General features: G+C 46.2%; 1 protein-coding gene across 1 annotated transcript; it reads right to left on the reverse strand.

Annotated features, from left to right (window-relative positions):
- Positions 1–2870: 2870 nt before the first annotated feature.
- LOC123170143 (L-type lectin-domain containing receptor kinase IX.1-like) lies at positions 2871–6400 on the reverse strand. Its single transcript, XM_044587981.1, has 2 exons — positions 4284–6400; positions 2871–2985 (listed from the first exon to the last, which is right to left on the reverse strand). Exons 1-2 carry the CDS (start codon positions 6311–6313, stop codon positions 2871–2873), a joined length of 2145 nt encoding a protein of 714 aa, XP_044443916.1. The 5' UTR covers positions 6314–6400.
- Positions 6401–18069: the final 11669 nt, after the last annotated feature.

The following is an 18069-nucleotide window of genomic DNA, read 5'->3' on the forward strand; positions in this document are numbered from 1 at the left end:
TTCTTCCCCCGTATCTTCCCTCTATCAGGTTGCGCCGCTAATCGGAGTGGCAAAGAGGGTGTTTCAGCCGGAGGGGAAGGGGGCTCCTAACTTCCGTGGTGCCCAGGCGGGGCCAGCGATGGTTCGAGATAAAGAACCAGGCAAGTCACCAGTTGTGCAAGACGGGAATGCGCCGACTGTGGCCTTCCTGGGTCCCAAGTGGCGGCAGATCTCCCATGTTTTACTTTCCCTCGACGTTCGTGGCCGACGCGGACGCGTTGGCCACCGACTCGTCGATCTTCGTGTGGCCGGCTTCTTTCTCTGGCGACAAGGCACGGTTATGCACGCGTTGACGGCGAATGGCGCGGTCATAGGCACGGGAGGCGCGATACGACATGGCGTCATCCGCGGCAGCCACGATGCCTGTCCCCTCTCCCCCTCCCCCGCGTGCCGACGTGGAGCAAGTCACAACTCCTCCACGAGCTGGCTTGGAGCCGCAAGTTGCTGAACCATGCACTGGCTTGAAGCGGCAACTGGCTCCGTCGGGCTAGGCGAGGGAGGTGGAGCAGCGAGCGGCCTCGCTCGTATTCGGCGGGTTCGTCGGGCCATCCAGCCGGCTTTTATGCAGGAGAAAGTACGACCAGATCGCCCGCGAACCGATACAAACCCGCGTTGAATGGCACAACACGTCCAAACTGCGCAATCTGTATGGTTTGAGTGTCATCGTCGGAGATGTCCTAAATTTTCATGCTGCTTGTTTATCTGTATATTGACTCTTTCAGCTTGTGTGTGCCATATCTAACTCGCGCGCTAGTATCCGAGTATGTACATGCATGTTTATGTCGTTAATTATTCGGCTGTGTGTATACGTCTGGCCAGGACATGTGAGTATTCAAATGCATAGTACATACACGAACGAGGCCACACTAAATCTTTGCATGCATGCACTTACGAATATGCATGGGTATTCAGATACAGACTTTCTCTGTTTCGTGTGTACCATGACAGGGCACTCTTCGGCCTACGTAAGCAAAAGAGTGCTCTTCGGCCCGGAACCACTCTCACTTCGGTAGAAGAGTGCTCTTCAGCCCGGAACCACTCTGTCTTCGGCTTCGGCTAGACCGTAAAGTTTCTCCTCGGTCTACGGGAGGCCGACGGGGTCATATAAGTGATATTTAAATTTAGGTCATATATTATCAGAAATTTTTATAGAAATAATTATATTTTAAAAAATTGATGAATAGTATCATGTGTTAAAAACCCTAGATTTGTTGTTTTTTTTTGCACAGCCCTTATTTCAACGTACTTTGTCCTGAAAATTTACACACATGTGCATTGTGTCATCATCTATATCTATATTTGTTTTAAAAAAATTGAATGTAAAATTTTGAATTTTCACGAGTTTTGAATCTTGCATTTGAAGACCATCATGGAACTCGGCCTACAAAAGCAATTTCCGCCATTCTTGGCTCTATATAGACGTCAGCCATGCTTCTATGGGGATATCAAACACTTCTGCTCAAGTAGCGAACAACCTTGCCGCCTGATGACATCGTTGCTTCGTCAACATCTTCATCGAGCTCTGCAACGAATGAAGGATTTTGCTGACCATAAACGTACATAGTGTTCTTTTGTTGCAGGAGATTGGGCCTCCTTCACGTGGAGCCGTACATACAAACTTCTCTGCCGCACAAGGCCAATGTGAAGCTTGTCTTTCGTTATTTTGGGCCATACCGAGGGTTGGAGCCACTCAGAAATCAGACATATGGACTTCTACTGCCTGAGCATGCATCAGAAGATCCATCCCATCTTCCATGTTCCACAGCCGTATGCAAGATTGCCAACGACAAGTACCGTGCACCAGCAACCGCCTCGCCTCACTGACGATCAACTATCGCTGCAAATTCAAAAGCATGAGTTGGATCGCCGCACCAAATGTCGTGGGAGTTCCACCATTGAGGGGATCCTTGTGCAATGGTCTAATTTACCGAAAAAATCTAGCAACCTGGGAGAATGAGAAGGAGCTTCACGTGAGATTTCCCAGCATTGCGGCTTGGGGACAAGACACTGGTAAAGGAGGGGTATGTTATCGGCCCATCCATGACTAATCAAGCCACTACTAGGGATCAACGCCCATAGAGCAAATTCTAGACAACACTATTTCAGAAAAAAAGTCCTAGACAACACATCTCCTTTACCACCTACTCCCCCCCCCCCCCCCCCCCCCCCCCGCTCTCTCTCTCTCTCTCTCTGCTACCATTCCCCTTCCTTCTCCCGTCAATTCGAATTATATAAGAGAGAGATGTGCCTCGGATAGATATAATCGAAAGTAGATCATGACAGTATAGATGTCAAGCTATGTCTTGTTTGTTGGTGTTTGCACACAACGTGTTGCTGAAATACCTTCAAGGATTTAACTTACTTTGGTTGCTTTGTCGAAGGCGTTGTCTGCTTGCTAATGTGTTGGCCTTCAGTGGTTAGTCTCGACAAGCAAAATGAAAATATGTGTCCTAGTTGTGTAAGGCCGGACGCGGCAAAGGCGAGGTGTGGGTGTTCATCCATTATCGAAGGCGTTGTTGCGGAAGAAGTAGATTTAGTCTCAATGCTTTATTCATATCTTATAGTGACTCTATTGTGGTTGCTTATGTTCTGTACATCATTTATTGATGTTTTTGACCCCATTGCCTTATGTCAACTTTAATTAAAAAAATGGTCATGTGAATCATAACAATGCAGAGGTTGGGGTTCCAACCATCTTTAAAAAAATTGTCAGCCGGTTCAAATGACATATATGTTTGTTGCCCCTAACATTAAGTTTAATGTTATGCTTACATATTATGGTCACCATACTTACAAATTTGGATCAATCAGTTAGCTAGATCCTTGGAATGTCATAGCAACGCAGTTGAGGATGAGCCGGAAGAAAGACGGTCGCCGCCGGTGTTGACCAAAGAAGAGCGAACACTATTGGAGCTGGAGGTGGAGCTGTCAATGGAGAAATTAAGCCTCATCCGTGCCGGAGGACGACGCAGGGTCCGGCACAGTCCTGTACATGTGCAATGGGAGTGCTCACAGCCTCGCCTCATTGGACTGCAGGACGTACCGGTTAGGGTGCCCGCACTAGAGCCCGTCGACAAGCACCCGCGCCATCCACCGCTCGTCCGCCTTTTCACCCCTTAGCCGCTCATCGGCCACGTTGAGGATCGTGTTCCTTTCGTACAAGCTCCACACCCACCTGACCAGTGTGAAGGATTTTCCCGCGGTCTCCATCACTAGCCAGACGCCCGAGACGATTTGCAGGAGGACGACACTGAAGTTGTACATGTCCAACTCGGTGCATGGCCGTCGCGTGTTGAAGAACTCCAGGTAGATGTACCCGACTGTGCTGAGCACGGCCTTGGTGGTCTGCATCAACCTAGTGTCGTGGTTGAAGAGCCGGGCCAACCCGACGTCTCCGTGCTTGGTGCTCATCGATGAGTCAAGCATGATGTTGCTTGGCTTGATGTCGCCATGCACGACGCACTGCTCCCACTCACATGGAGGTAGTGTAGCACGGATCCCAAGCCAAGGATTATCTTCTACTCCCTCCGTCCGGGTTTATTAGGCCCCCTTTTATTTTGAGCCAAAGATTGACCATGAATTTTAACTAATAAAATAAAAAGTACATGCCACAAAAAGTATATCATATAAAACCTCTTTCAAATACAAATTCAACAATATACTTTTTGTAGCATAAACTTTATATATTTTTAATTAAATACATGGTCAAAGTTGGACCCAAAATGAAAGAGGGCCTAATAAACCCGGACGGAGGTATGACCTCTATGGCCATGTCAAATACGGGATGTCCTTGCCGTAGAGGTACGTGCATGTCTAAGCTGCCCTCGGTGGCGAGCTTATAGACGAGGAGGAGACCCCTGTAGCTGTCGTACCAGCCCAGCAGCTGGATAAGGTTGCGATGCTTCTGTCTGCTGATAATTCTCACCTCTGGCTTTAACTCATTTCTCCCCTGCAGCGACGACTCCGCCGACAATTTTTTTCAGTCCAACGCTTGGCAGGGGAGTATATTTAAGCGTGCGCCGAGCCGAGGAGTAAATTTTTTACTCCTTTATACGGGTTAGGAGTTCTCTAGCCTTTTAGGGAATCAGCTAGAGATGTCCTTACAAATCTGGGTGAATCTACCTAGATCCTTGGAATGTCGTAGCAACGCAGTCGAGGACGACTCAGAGAAATGGGTGATGTTGCCGATGCTGACCGAAGATGAGCGAACACAAATGGAGCCCAAGCTGTCAACGGAGAAAGACCCATACAGGCCAGACGACGCGGGATCTGGCACAGTCCGGTACATGTGCAGCGGCAGCGCCGGCAGCCTCACCTCGTCGGACTGTAGGACGTGCATGGCCTGCGCGATGGACGGTCGCTCGCCCTGGTCTGGGTGTGCACACCAGAGCCCGACGACGAGCACCCGTTCCATCCACCGAGCGTCCGCCTCGTCACCCCTCAACCGCTCGTCCGCCGCGTCAAGGATCGCATTCCTCCCATACAGGCCCCACACCCAGCTGAGCAGAGTGAAGGACCTCTCCGTGGTCTCCATCACCGGCCGTCGGCCAGAGGTGATCTCTAGGAGGACGACGCCGAAACTGTAGACATCCGACTTGGTGCTAGGGCGGCGCGTGTTGACGAACTCCGGGTCGATGTACCCGACGGTGCCGAGCACGGCCTTGGTGGTCTGCATTGACCCGGCGCCGTGGGCGATGAGCCGGGCCAACCCGAAGTCCCCGAGCTTGGTGCTCAGCGACAAGTCGAGCATGATGTTGCTGGGTTTGATGTCGCCGTGGACGATGCACTCCTCCCACTCTCCGTGGAGGTAGCGCAGCGCCGACCCCAAGCCGAGGATGATGTTGTACCTCTGTGGCCATGTTAGATACGTGCCGTCCTTGTTGTAGAGGTGCCTGTCGAGGCTGCTCTCCGCGACGAGCTCGTAGACAAGGAGGAGCCCCTTGCGGCTGTCACACCAACCCAGCAGCTGCACAAGGTTGCGATGCTTCAGTCTGCTGATGATCCTCACCTCTGCCTCGAACTCCTTCCTCCCTTGCGCCGATGACTCCACTGACAGCACCTTTACCGCCACCTCACGGCGGTCTTGGTCACTACCGACAGCAGCTGCGGGTGTGAGCGTGAGGTGACCCCGGTAAACGCTCCCGAAGCCGCCTCGCCCGAGCTTCTCCTCCTTGGCGAAGTTACTCGTTGCCGCGACCAGCTCGTGGTACATGTACCGTCTGGGGCCTCCGGCAGCCACACCTCTCTCGAGGTCAGCTCTGTCGTCACACTCTTCTTCGCTGTCCTCGTTTGCTCTTCTTTTCTTGTGTCGACGCCATCCCAGCACTGCGGTCGCACAGACCAACAAAAAAAGCAGAGGAACTAGGACAGATGCTAGGATTGGTACCAACTTTTTGTGGATGTTGCTGTTGCTGGTTGGAATTGGAAGAGGAGGTTCGGCAGGTGGACGTGCTTCCTTCTTTGATTCAAGTTGCAGAGTAGAGCTAAATGACCATGACAGTATCTGGTGCAGCTCGGCGATGTCGCCAGTCGCCGCGGAGAAGCCGACGGCGACCTCCTCCGGTAAGTATCTACTCAGATCGACGGTTGCATTGACCTGGTACAAGGCATCTTCGATGAGGAGATCAACGGCCAGCATCTTGGAATCTTTGTGGTACTTGACAGTGGCTTCCATAACATGGAGGGACGTGAGGCTTTTTCCCGGCCAGGTCGTGGTGTCCGTTGATGCGGTGGAGTTGACGGAGTTGACGTCGATGCCGACATGGTTGCCGTTGATATCGGCATATTCCCGGTTGAGGAAAGTGTCGAACTCGACGGCCACGATTCGGCCGTCTCCTGTCCCGTTAGTGTGGGTTGGGAGGAGGCCGAGGCCGCCGCCGGCGCTCCGGGGCGGGAGCACCGAAGGGAAACTCCCGAGGAAGAAGGCCATCCCGTCGCCTGTCAGCGGCATGCTGTCCTTGTCTGGGGTGATTCGGAAGGAGAAGGTGGTGGTGAAGCTAGCCATCTCGCCGGTGGCGTTGCTCCACAGCGGCACTTTGTGGTCGTACCATGCCCGGCCGACGCTGCTCTGAATGTTTGCATCACGCGTGTTCTTTGTCAGCTCCAGCCACGACGTGCTGACGAGTGCATCGCCGTTGACGGCGATGAATGAACCGGCTCTTGGGTCGGAGAAGTTGAGGTTGAAGAAGAGTGAGAAGGCCCGGCGCGGCGCATAGTAGAGGCATAGCAGCAACACCAAGACTAGGGTGGTAGGAGGAGGACGGCGAGAGCCCATGGCCTGGTGTTGGGAAGGAGAAAAGCTTGAGCACTATAATGTTAGGGGAATATAGTTAGTCTCCAGGGTCAAATTTGAAGTTTTCAGCTGGTCTCCAGGCCAAAGTAGAAGTGCACGATAGCACATGAAAGCAAACAGAGAGCCAATGGTAGCACACGGCTCTGGCGGAGCTCCAAATGGTTGCACAGGACAAAAGTCACCAGCTCCAAATGGTGGTTCAACTTCAATAAACTGGCCAATAAACTGATGTACTTATCCTTTTTGTTTATACTTAAGAGCAGCATCTGCCGGCGACCGAGACGGAAAAGACAAATGCTTGCCGGCCGGCAAGCTAACCTTTTTGTTGAAATATATTGTCCGCTTCTCTCTATCAGTTTGGATTTTTAAAGCAACTGACTGAAGTATGAATTCAATATGGTATCTGAGTGAAGTGGTCTTGAGTTTAAAATTCTGCTAGCAGTACTAACAAAGATTCTGCGGCCTAAATCGATCCCACGTCTAAGAACTAAGAAAGCCTAGACGTGAAGGAGAATGTTCAAATATAAAGCACGCCTCTCTCCATCAATACGGACTTTTGAAGCAGCCCGCTGCACCATGAATTCGATACTTTTCACTCATCTATATAGTAACATGTCTACGTTGGAATTGTGCCTATAGGTAATAATAAAATGTTCATTTTTCTGTTGTTTCATGATTTGTGCAATGAATAATATCTTTCTATCTATCTATCTATCTATCTATATCTATACCTCTATACCTATACTAATTAGGCACTTCCTAAAAATTCCCACGTTAATCAGTAATTAGGAGCCGTTAATCTGGTGAGACCAAATTATTACGGTGTAGATCTCCATAAAATTCACACGATAATAAAAAAATAGAAGCCCTTTATCTGGTGGGACCGAACTATTATGGTGTAGATCTTTCGATCTATACCTTTCAATTAATCCACGTGATTAAAAATATATTAACTGTTTGATCTATTAATTTTGCACGGAGAGAAGAGACAAACTGACCCAACTGACCCAAACCGATTATGCATCCAGTCAAGAGTCTGCGTCATGCACGGCTCCATACAAGCGATCTAAAATAGGATACATATGTATTGTACTTGGACTTGGACTGTAAGAAAACCTGCTGATTATTCGTTGCAAAAGAAGAGGCCGTCCAACATTCTAACAAGTAGTACACGTACATCTTCCTGAAGAACATGGTCGCCCTCATGTTCGTTTAGATGCGTTCGCAGTACTGCATAATTTATCCTCGCTGCAACGCTGCCGTTCGGGGATGCGTGAGTCGAAGCCTGCAATCCAATTAATTATCCTCGCTGCAACGCCGCCGTCTCAGGATGCACGAGTCGAAGCCTACAATCCAGATAAGTTAATATGTTGTTACGATGGGCATGGCGTTTTGCAACGATTGAGCAGTAAGTACCAGAAGACGGAGGCTTCTCTACAGGAAGATTTCACCACAGCATGAAGAGAGAGAAAACCGTGAAGGTGTGATAGATAAGATGCAAGCCACGCCATCTGCATGCTCTATAAGAAAGATCGGCTCCATGATCTCTCTAACCCCATGATCAAAGTACATGTCCATGGTTCTTCTCGCCCCAGTTCTCGCGTCGAGAGAAAAGGCAGTCTAGCTATAAGATTGGGCCAGGGTGTGGCTGCAGCAGCAAGAGGCGGTCTATTGCTAGCAAGTAATTAATATGATGATTATTCACTTGATTTGTTCTGATGTGACAGGGTAATCTGGTTCGATACCATGACTACGCATCCTCAAATTTTAATGCTCGACTGAATCGATCCTTATCAATTTCATATTCCAGTACTCGAATTTAAACCTCTTGATATTATATTCTAATTTTGACCACCCTGCGTATCATGGTTATCTTCTTAAGCCAACAATTTCCAAGTCGATTAATGCATGGAGGAGCAATTGGACGGATGCATTCATGGTCTGCCTACAGAGGAGTCCCCCCCAACTGTTTTCTTACAATCCTACAACCAGTGCTAAGCATTACAACAAGGAGGAGAGGTTATGTACAAAGGCGGGTAAGATGTCTGACGGCCGAATCATATGGCCTACATGACATCCGGTATCATCTTCTTCTATTTTTTTTCTAAGTTGTAAATTGACATCATATCGGATATCTTCTTCCTTTTACTTCAGTTGTAAATTTCGTTTAGTAGTAATAACGTCTTGATAGTCATTTGTACGTTGATGTTTTGGCTTGAAAACAAGACAATTTTAAACTTTGATATTGCTAATGTCACTATGTATTACCATCTAACATCCAGATTGTATATCTTTTGTCATTTACGATGTTCAGTTGTATTTCCTTCAGCCATGCATGTTTGCATTTTACTAAATTGGCATAGAATTGCAGCAATTAGTCACGTGTGGACTTGGACCAACAAAGTTGGAAGGATGGAACCGGTGGTCTGCAATAATTGAGCAAGTATCAATACTATTTATGCTCCTAACGATCCACGGCGACGAGTCCATTCAGCAGCTGGGTAGCTGTTCCATTGCCCATGACCTCTTCGTGTCACGTGACGCACCATGGCGCCGGCTACCCAAGTTGTTTCCAACGGAGAGTTCATGCACATGCAGTAATATCCACTTCTCGGCCGGTACGCTCTGTACTCAGCCCACAGAGTCTAGCAGCCACGCGACCGATTATACTTAGCCACTGACTGGCTGCCTCCTCCAGAAAGGGGTGGACTACTTTCGGATGATGTCCACGGGATGAAAGCAATAGATAGGATCAAAGAATAGAAGAATAATTGGAGAAAAAGCAGCTGCAAGTTCCCTAATTTTACTTTTCTTCCTTTTAGCTACTTCGTTCTCTTCCTATAATTTACATGGACTACGTGGTGTGATGCTTTGTGTGAGAACACGCCTTATATCAGTAGGTTTTAGTGCATGCATCCATCAAATTTAGTTCTTTCTCACCTTAATTAACAAGAGTACTCAGTGAACAATATTTTAGAAACACAACGTGGATGTCCAAATTATTTACAACTGTTGATCTAGCTTTCAAAGGATTTGATTATGGAAGTTTTAGCAATGCTTTCACTAAATACAAAAGGTGCACACACAAGCATTGCTTAAATAATTGTTTTATGTTATTCACATTTTTCTTAGAAAAAGGAGGATAATCCATGCGACTCACATATTTCAAGCCGTCACAATTTGTACCATTGAATTATTCTGTGAGTATATCATTAGATATATTGGCCCACATGTATCTAATTATGTTTGCAAGATACTTGATTTTTAATCATTGGTTACTTGCATTGCAAATTTTCAGATGGACTACAGTGATATACAAGCCCGATGAGATCTTTCTAGAAAAACTTGATTGTGGAAGATGGAAATTAATTAATTTTATATGCATTCCTTTGTTTTACTGGTATTTCACTAAACTCAGGATTTGAAAAGCATGTAAATTGCAAGCATGTATTTGTGATCCTATTTGTTTCTATATTTGAATTTCCAGCACCTGTACATATACTAACGTTTTCAGTGAAAAATATCCTATCTTCGGGTTACACAACAGAATACTACTATGCGTATCTTAGATAGCAAGCAATAAATAAAAGCGATGCAGACATTGGTCTTTCAGTGTAACATGCAAATAACAAGATTTCGGAGTAAAGTTTAAAGTCGTGCATCCTTTTTTAACAGAATTAAAGGAACCATTCAAGGTTTATGCAGGCGAACAATATATATCACGATATATTAGTACCATTGGGTTTTAGAGGGCGGTAAACCGTACAAGATTTTAAATTTATCTTTCTAGAACTAATAATTTAGGTCTCCGGGGCACTTATACAGAGGAAAATATTTGTAGATATTGGCATGTTATCATGCTTTACCTTTATGTTCATCGATATATTGTGTGGGTACAAATCTAACAACCAGTCCCAAAAATATTGCCAGACAATGCAGTATTTGTCTAACATCTTGTATGTAAATTTGTAATCAGGGATTTATTGAAAAGAATATATCATTTATGCTACACGGTAACCAATATTCATCGTTGCATATTGTAGATGCAATGATCCAAAATTATTCTAGAACTAATGTTATAATTTTGTTTCCAAAAAATATTGCATGCACCAAAAATAATATAAGTTCAACCTATATAAATCTATCTAGAATAGGCTAACCCGTGCGGACGCACGGGTTGACGACTAGTTGTAATAATTTGTTAATGAATTTGCTTGTGAAACACCATCAGCATATATTCAAGTATATATTATTCTAAACACCCCTCCTCATAAAATGTATGTAAACACATACATTTAGACTGCATACATATTGATTGATGACCGTGTTTTTCAGTCATAGATATGGAGATATCAACCCGACATTATGGATGCCCGTTAGTTGAACTGACATTGGATAGACACATACTGCCAGAAAATTGTCCTTTTTATGTCATCACTATATATCTCATATGCATCATATATGTCTATATCCTTAGACCTTAGATCAGGCTCATACTCATGATATTAAACTGGTCTGCTTAGTGGTCACCAAATATTACTAGGAGATCGTAAAGATGGTTTTCGGGCTTAGCCAAAGCATGCCGCAAGTCATGGATTTATCAATATGAGAATTGCTCCTCCGGTGATGCAGAGCTTAAGTGATTGGTTTTTGGAATTGTGTGGCCATACTTATGATTGAAGAGTTAATCATATTTTGGGGATTTTAGTGCACGTACCTCGAGTTGGAATCAAGGATGACTACCTCGCCTTCAGCTCGACCCTATCACAGGGCAAAAGGCTTCATACAATAGTTGCTAAAAGGTTTTTTCAGTGCGATCTTTATACATATATACAGGAAATGGTATGACCTGTTAGGGTCGGCTATCGATTGTTGACAAAAAGGTATTTTTGTGCATTGCCGTATATATATGAGGCTCTAGGGTCACACACACTTAAATGCGTGGGAATTATTGTAGACCAAAAAGAGTGAACAACCGACAGGAAATTAGGCCAAAAAGAGCTCCAAAACTTGCCTGTCTCATGTCTAATTTGGTTGAAGACCAATAGGTGGTGGAACACCCGCAGAACCCTTGAGGGCTGCGAGTCCCTATACAAAGGAGGGCAAGGGAGGGCGGAGGCACGACCCAAGGCTGCCCCAAACCCCTAGCCTCACTCACGGCCAGCCTTGAGTTTTTTTGGGGTGGGGGCGTGGAGGTAATAAGACTTGGGGCTCTTAATAGAAAGCACTATCAAACTAATATCAATATACTCATATTTGAAATATCAATAAACATTGAAATGCATCCAAGAAAATATTCATATCCAATAGTATTGACATATCACCATGAAATTTTCTTCTAACACACTAACGAGGCTATGATGGGGTCAATGTCAATCTCGTCCAACACTAACGAGGCTCACTTAAGCCCTGAGGCTGACAGTGGGGGCTGCCCGCCGGGATTAAAGGAGGGGAGCAAACAGAGGCGACGGTGCTCACCGGCGGCGCTAGCGACGACAAGAGATCACACGAAGCTTGGCGAGGGGACGGTTGGAAGCAGGGGGCGGTGGCGGTCACGTGGGTAGTCGAACCCGACTTGACTGTACATTGGCTTAACTTGGGAATGACTACAATACAATCTGAGCCAGATTTGGAAAAATAGAACATTTGAAGATGGACCGTCGGATGGCAGATTGATGGCACATATTTGGGTGCAAGGGATCATGTTGTTAGACTACAATTAGTTGGCTAGTATACCGGCCGATCTAGTCAGCATTATCCACGTGCATGCGCCATGTATGCTGCCACGTCACTCATGGAGGAGTAGGATCAAAAATGCTAAACGCACGGACCCATTACGGGCTGATTACGGGCCTTCCCTATATTACTTTTCATCCCCCTGATTTTCAGGTGGGTGGGGCCTGCACATCCCCCTTAAACCAATAAACATTTTCCATGCCAGCACCAGCCCCGTAAAACGCCCGTGAAACTCCGTGTGTGTAGCATCGTTGGAGTAGGATCGGCTGTTAATTTGTTAACTATGCACCTTGTATCCTCTCTCTCTCTGATGTATTCTCTCTATTAATTTCCCCATTGTGGATGAATGCAAGTGAGATACATTGCTATCTCTATCCATTTCTATTTATGATATCAGAGTGATCCTTCATCGCTTCCGACATGGCCTCTTCGGCCGCCGCCGCCGCTTATTCTCCGGCAGCCTCCTCCTCCCCTTTTCCTCCCATGGTGTCCTATCCTCTCCCTGCCTTCTTGTTGGAAATATGCCCTAGAGGCAATAATAAATGGTTATTATTATATTTCTTTGTTCATGGTAATTGTCTATTATTCATGCTATAATTGTATTGTCCGGAAATCGTAATACATGTGTGAATACATAGACCACAACCTGTCCCTAGTAAGCCTCTAGTTGACTAGCTCGTTGATTAACAGATAGTCATGGTTTCCTGACTATGGACATTGGATGTCATTGATAACGGGATCACATCATTAGGAGAATGATGTGATGGACAAGACCCAATCCTAAGCATAGCATAAAAGATCGTGTAGTTTCGTTTGCTAGAGCTTTTCCAATGTCAAGTATCTTTTCCTTAGACCATGAGATCGTGCAACTCCCGGATACCGTAGGAGTGCTTTGGGTGTGCCAAACGTCACAACGTAACTGGGTGACTATAAAGGTGCACTACGGGTATCTCCGAAAGTGTCTGTTGGGTTGGCACGGATCGAGACTGGGATTTGTCACTCCGTGTGACGGAGAGGTATCTCTGGGCCCACTCGGTAATGCATCATCATAATGAGCTCAATGTGACTAAGGCGTTAGTCACGGGATCATGCATTGCGGTACGAGTAAAGAGACTTGCCGGTAACGAGATTGAACAAGGTATTGGGATACCGACGATCGAATCTCGGGCAAGTAACATACCGTTTGACAAAGGGAATTGCATACGGGATTGACTGAATCCTCGACATCGTGGTTCATCCGATGAGATCATCGTGGAACATGTGGGAGACAACATGGGTATCCAGATCCCGCTGTTGGTTATTGACCGGAGAGGCGTCTCGGTCATGTCTGCATGTCTCCCGAACCCGTAGAGTCTACACACTTAAGGTCCGGTGACGCTAGGGTTGTAGAGATATATGTATGCGGAAACCCGAAAGTTGTTCGGAGTCCCGGATGAGATCCCGGACGTCACGAGAGGTTCCGGAATGGTCCGGAGGTGAAGAATTATATATAGGAAGTCCAGTTTCGGCCACCGGAAAAGTTTCGGGGGTTACCGGTATTATACCGGGACCACCGGAAGGGTCCCGGGGGTCCACCGGGTGGGGCCACCTATCCCGGAGGGCCCCATGGGCTGAAAGTGGAAGGGAACCAGCCCCTAGTGGGCTGGGCGCCCCCCATGGGCCTCCCCCCATGCGCCTAGGGTTGGGAACCCTAGGGTGGGGGGACTTCCCCCTTGCCTTGGGGGGCAAGCAACCCCTTTCCACCCCTTGGCCGCTGCCCCCCCCAACCCTAGATGGGTTTTGGCCGCCCCCCCCCCCTCCCAAGGGGGGCTATATAAAGGGGGGGAGGGAGGGCAGCAATCTACAGCCTTGGGCGCCTCCCTCCTCCCCTGCAACACCTCTCTCTCTCTCTCTCGCAGAAGCTCGGCGCAGCCCTGCCGGAGACCCGCTACATCCACCACCACGCCGTCGTGCTGTTGGATCTCCATCAACCTCTCCTTCCCCCTTGCTGGATCAAGAAGGAGGAGACGTCGCTGCATCGTATGTGTGTTGAACGCGGAGGTGTCGTCCGTTCGGCACGCGGTCATCGGTGATTTGGATCACGGCGAGTACGACTCCGTCATCCACGTTCATTGGAACGCTTCCGCTCGCGATCTACAAGGGTATGTAGATGCACTCCTTTCCCCTCGTTGCTAGTAGACTCCATAGATGCATCTTGGTGAGCGTAGGAAATTTTTAAATTATGCTACGATTCCCAACAGTGGCATCATGAGCCAGGTCTATGCGTAGTTACTATGCACGAGTAGAACACAAAGAAGTTGTGGGCGTTGAGTTTGCCAATTCTTCTTGCTGCTACTAGTCTTTTCTTGTTTCGGCAGCATTGTAGGATGAAGCGGCCCGGACCAACCTTACACGTACACTTACGTGAGACGGGTTCCACCGACTGACATGCACTAGATGCATAAGGTGGCTAGCGGGTGTCTGTCTCTCCTACTTTAGTCGGAACGGATTCGATGAAAAGGGTCCTTATGAAGGGTAAATAGAAATTGGCAAATCACGTTGTGGTCATACGTAGGTAAGAAACGTTCTTGCTAGAAACCTACAAACCATGTAAAAACTTGCAACAACAATTAGAGGACGTCTAACTTGTTTTTGCAGCAAGTGCTATGTGATGTGATATGGCCAGAAGATGTGATGAATGATATAAGTGATGTATGAGATTGATCATATTCTTGTAATAGGAATCACGACTTGCATGTCGATGAGTATGACAACCGGCAGGAGCCATAGGAGTTGTCTTTATTATTTTGTATGACCTGCGTGTCATTGAATAACCCCATGTAAATTACTTTACTTCGTTGCTAAACGCGTTAGCCATAGAAGTAGAAGTAATCGTTGGCGTGACGACTTCATGAAGACACAATGATGGAGATCATGATGATGGAGATCATGGTGTCATGCCGGTGACGAAGATGATCATGGTGTCCCGAAGATGGAGATCAAAGGAGCATGATGATATTGGCCATATCATGTCACTATTTGATTGCATGTGATGTTTATCATGTTTTTGCATCTTATTTGCTTAGAACGACGGTAGTAAGTAAGATGATCCCTTATAATAATTTCAAGAAAGTGTTCACCCTAACTGTGCACCATTGCGACGGTTCGTTGTTTCGAAGCACCACGTGATGATCGGGTGTGATAGATTCTAACGTTCGAATACAACGGGTGTTGACGAGCCTAGCATGTACAGACATGGCCTCGGAACACACGCAATACACTTAGGTTGACTTGACGAGCCTAGCATGTACAGACATGGCCTCGGAACACAGAGGACCGAAAGGTCGAGCATGAGTCGTATAGAAGATACGATCAACATGGAGATGTTCACCGATCTTGACTAGTCTGTCTCACGTGATGATCGGACACGGCCTAGTTAAACTTGGATCATGTTTCACTTAGATGACTAGAGGGATGTCTATCTGAGTGGGAGTTCATAATCAGATGAACTTCATTATCATGAACATATTTAAAAAGGTATTTGCAAATCATGTCATAGCTTGCGCTTTAGTTCTACTGGTTAAGATATGTTCCTAGAGAAAATTTAGTTGAAAGTTGGTAGTAGCAATTATGCGGACTGGGTCCGTAAACTGAGGATTGTCCTCATTACTGCACAGAATGCTTATGTCCTTAATGCACCGCTCGGTGTGCTGAACCTCAGCGTCGTCTGTAGATGTTACGAAACATCTGACATACACGTTTTGATGACTACGTGATAGTTCGGTGCGGTTTAGAATTGTGGCACCAAAGACTTTTTTGAAACGTCGCAGAACATGTGAGATGTTCCGAAGACTGAAATTGGGATTTCAGACTAGTGCCCACGTCAAGAGGTATGAGACCTCTGACAAGTTTCTTAAGCCTGCAAACTAAGGGAGAAAAGCTCAATCGTTGAGCGTGTGCTCAGATTGTCTGAGTGCCACAATCGCTTGAATCGAGTGGGAGTTAATCTCCCAGATGAGATAGTGATAGTTCTCCATAGTCACTGCCACCAAGCTAGTAGAGCTTCGTGATGAACTATAACATATCAAGGATAGTTATGATGATCCTTGAGCTATTCGCGATGTTTGACACCGCGAGAGTAGAGATCAAGAAGGAGCATCAATTGTTGATGGTTAGTAAAACCACTGGTTTAAGAAGGGCAAGGGCAAAAGGGATACTTCATGAAACAGCAAGTCGTTTGCTGCTCTAGTGAAGAATCCCAAGGTTGAACCCAAACCCGAGACTAAGTGCTTCTGTAATGAGAGGAACGGTCACTGAAGCAGTACTACCCTAGATACTTGGTAGATGAGAAGGCAGGCAAGGTCGACAGAAGTATATTGGATATACGTTATATGAATGTGTACTTTACTAGTACTCCTAGCAGCACCAGGGTATTAGATACCGGTTCGGTTGCTAAGTGTTAGTAACTCGAAATAGAAGCTGCGGAATAAATGGAGACTAGCTAAAGGTGAGATGACGATATGTGTTGGAAGTGTTTCCAAGGTTGATGTGATCAAGCATCGCATGCTCCCTCTACCATCGAGATTTGGTGTTTGCGTTGAACATGATTGAATTATGTTTACCGCAAAACGGTTATTCATTTAAGGAGAATAATGGTTAATCTGTTTACTTGAATAATACCTTCAATGGTCTTGCACCTAAAATGAATCTCGATCATAGTGATACACATGTTCATGCCAAAAGTTATAAGATAGTAATGATAGTACCACATACTTGTGGCACTGCCACTTGAGTCATATTGGTGTAGAACGCATGAAGAAGCTCCATGTAGGTGGATCTTTCGACTCACTCGTTTTTTAAAAGATTGAGACATGCGAACCATGTCTATTGGTATATATGCATGAAGAAACTCCATACAGATGGATCGTTTGGACTCACTTGATTATGAATCACTTGAGACATGCAAATCATACCACATGGGCAAAATGACTGAAAGTCCTCGTTTTCATTGAGATGGAACAAGAGAGCAACTTATTGGAAGTAATACATTTTTTATGTACGCAGTCCAATGAGTGCTGAGGCATGCAGTGGATATCGTTATGTTCTTACTTCACAGATGATTTGAGTAGATGCTGAATGTATTTACTTGATGAAACACTAGTCTGAATTATTGAAAGGTTCAAGTAATTTCAGAGTGAAGTTGAAGATCGTCGTGACAAGAGGATAAAATGTCTGTGATATGATCATAGAGATGAGTATCTGAGATACGAGTTTGGCGCACAATTGAGACATTGTGGAAGATGTTTCACAATTAATACCGCCTGGAACACCATAGTGTGATGGTGTGTCCGAACATCATAACTGCACCCTATTGGATATGGTGCATACCATGATGTTTCTTATCAAATTACCACTATCGTTTATGGGTTAGGCATTAGAGACAACCGCATTCACTTTAAAAGGGGCACCACGCAATTCCGTTGAGACGACACCGTTTATAGAAACCTAAGTTGTCGTTTCTTAAAAGTTTGGGGCTGCGATGCTTATGTGAAAAAGTTTCAGGCTGATAAGCTCGAACCCAAAGAGGATAAATGCATCTTCATAGAATACCCAAAAACAGTTGGGTATACCTCCTATTTCAGATCTGGAAGCAAAAGTAATTGCTTCTAGAAACGAGTCCTTTCTCGAGGAAAAGTTTCTCTCGAAAGAATTGAGTGGGAGGATGGTGGAGACTTGATAAGGTTATTGAACCGTCGCTTCAACTAGTGTGTAGCAGGGCACAGGAAGTTGTTCCTGTGGCACCTACACCAATTGAAGTGGAAGCTTATGATAGTGATCATGAAACTTCGGATCAAGTCACTACCAAACCTCGTAGGACGACGAGGATGCGCACTACTTCAGAGTAATGCGTGATCCTGTCTTGGAAGTCATGTTGCTAGACAACAATGAACCTACGAGCTATGGAGAAGCGATGGTGGGCCCATATTCCGACGAATGGCTCGAGGCCATGAAATCCGAGATAG

This window comes from Triticum aestivum, chromosome 7D, assembly GCF_018294505.1.
Source record: "Triticum aestivum cultivar Chinese Spring chromosome 7D, IWGSC CS RefSeq v2.1, whole genome shotgun sequence".
NCBI lineage: Eukaryota > Viridiplantae > Streptophyta > Magnoliopsida > Poales > Poaceae > Triticum > Triticum aestivum.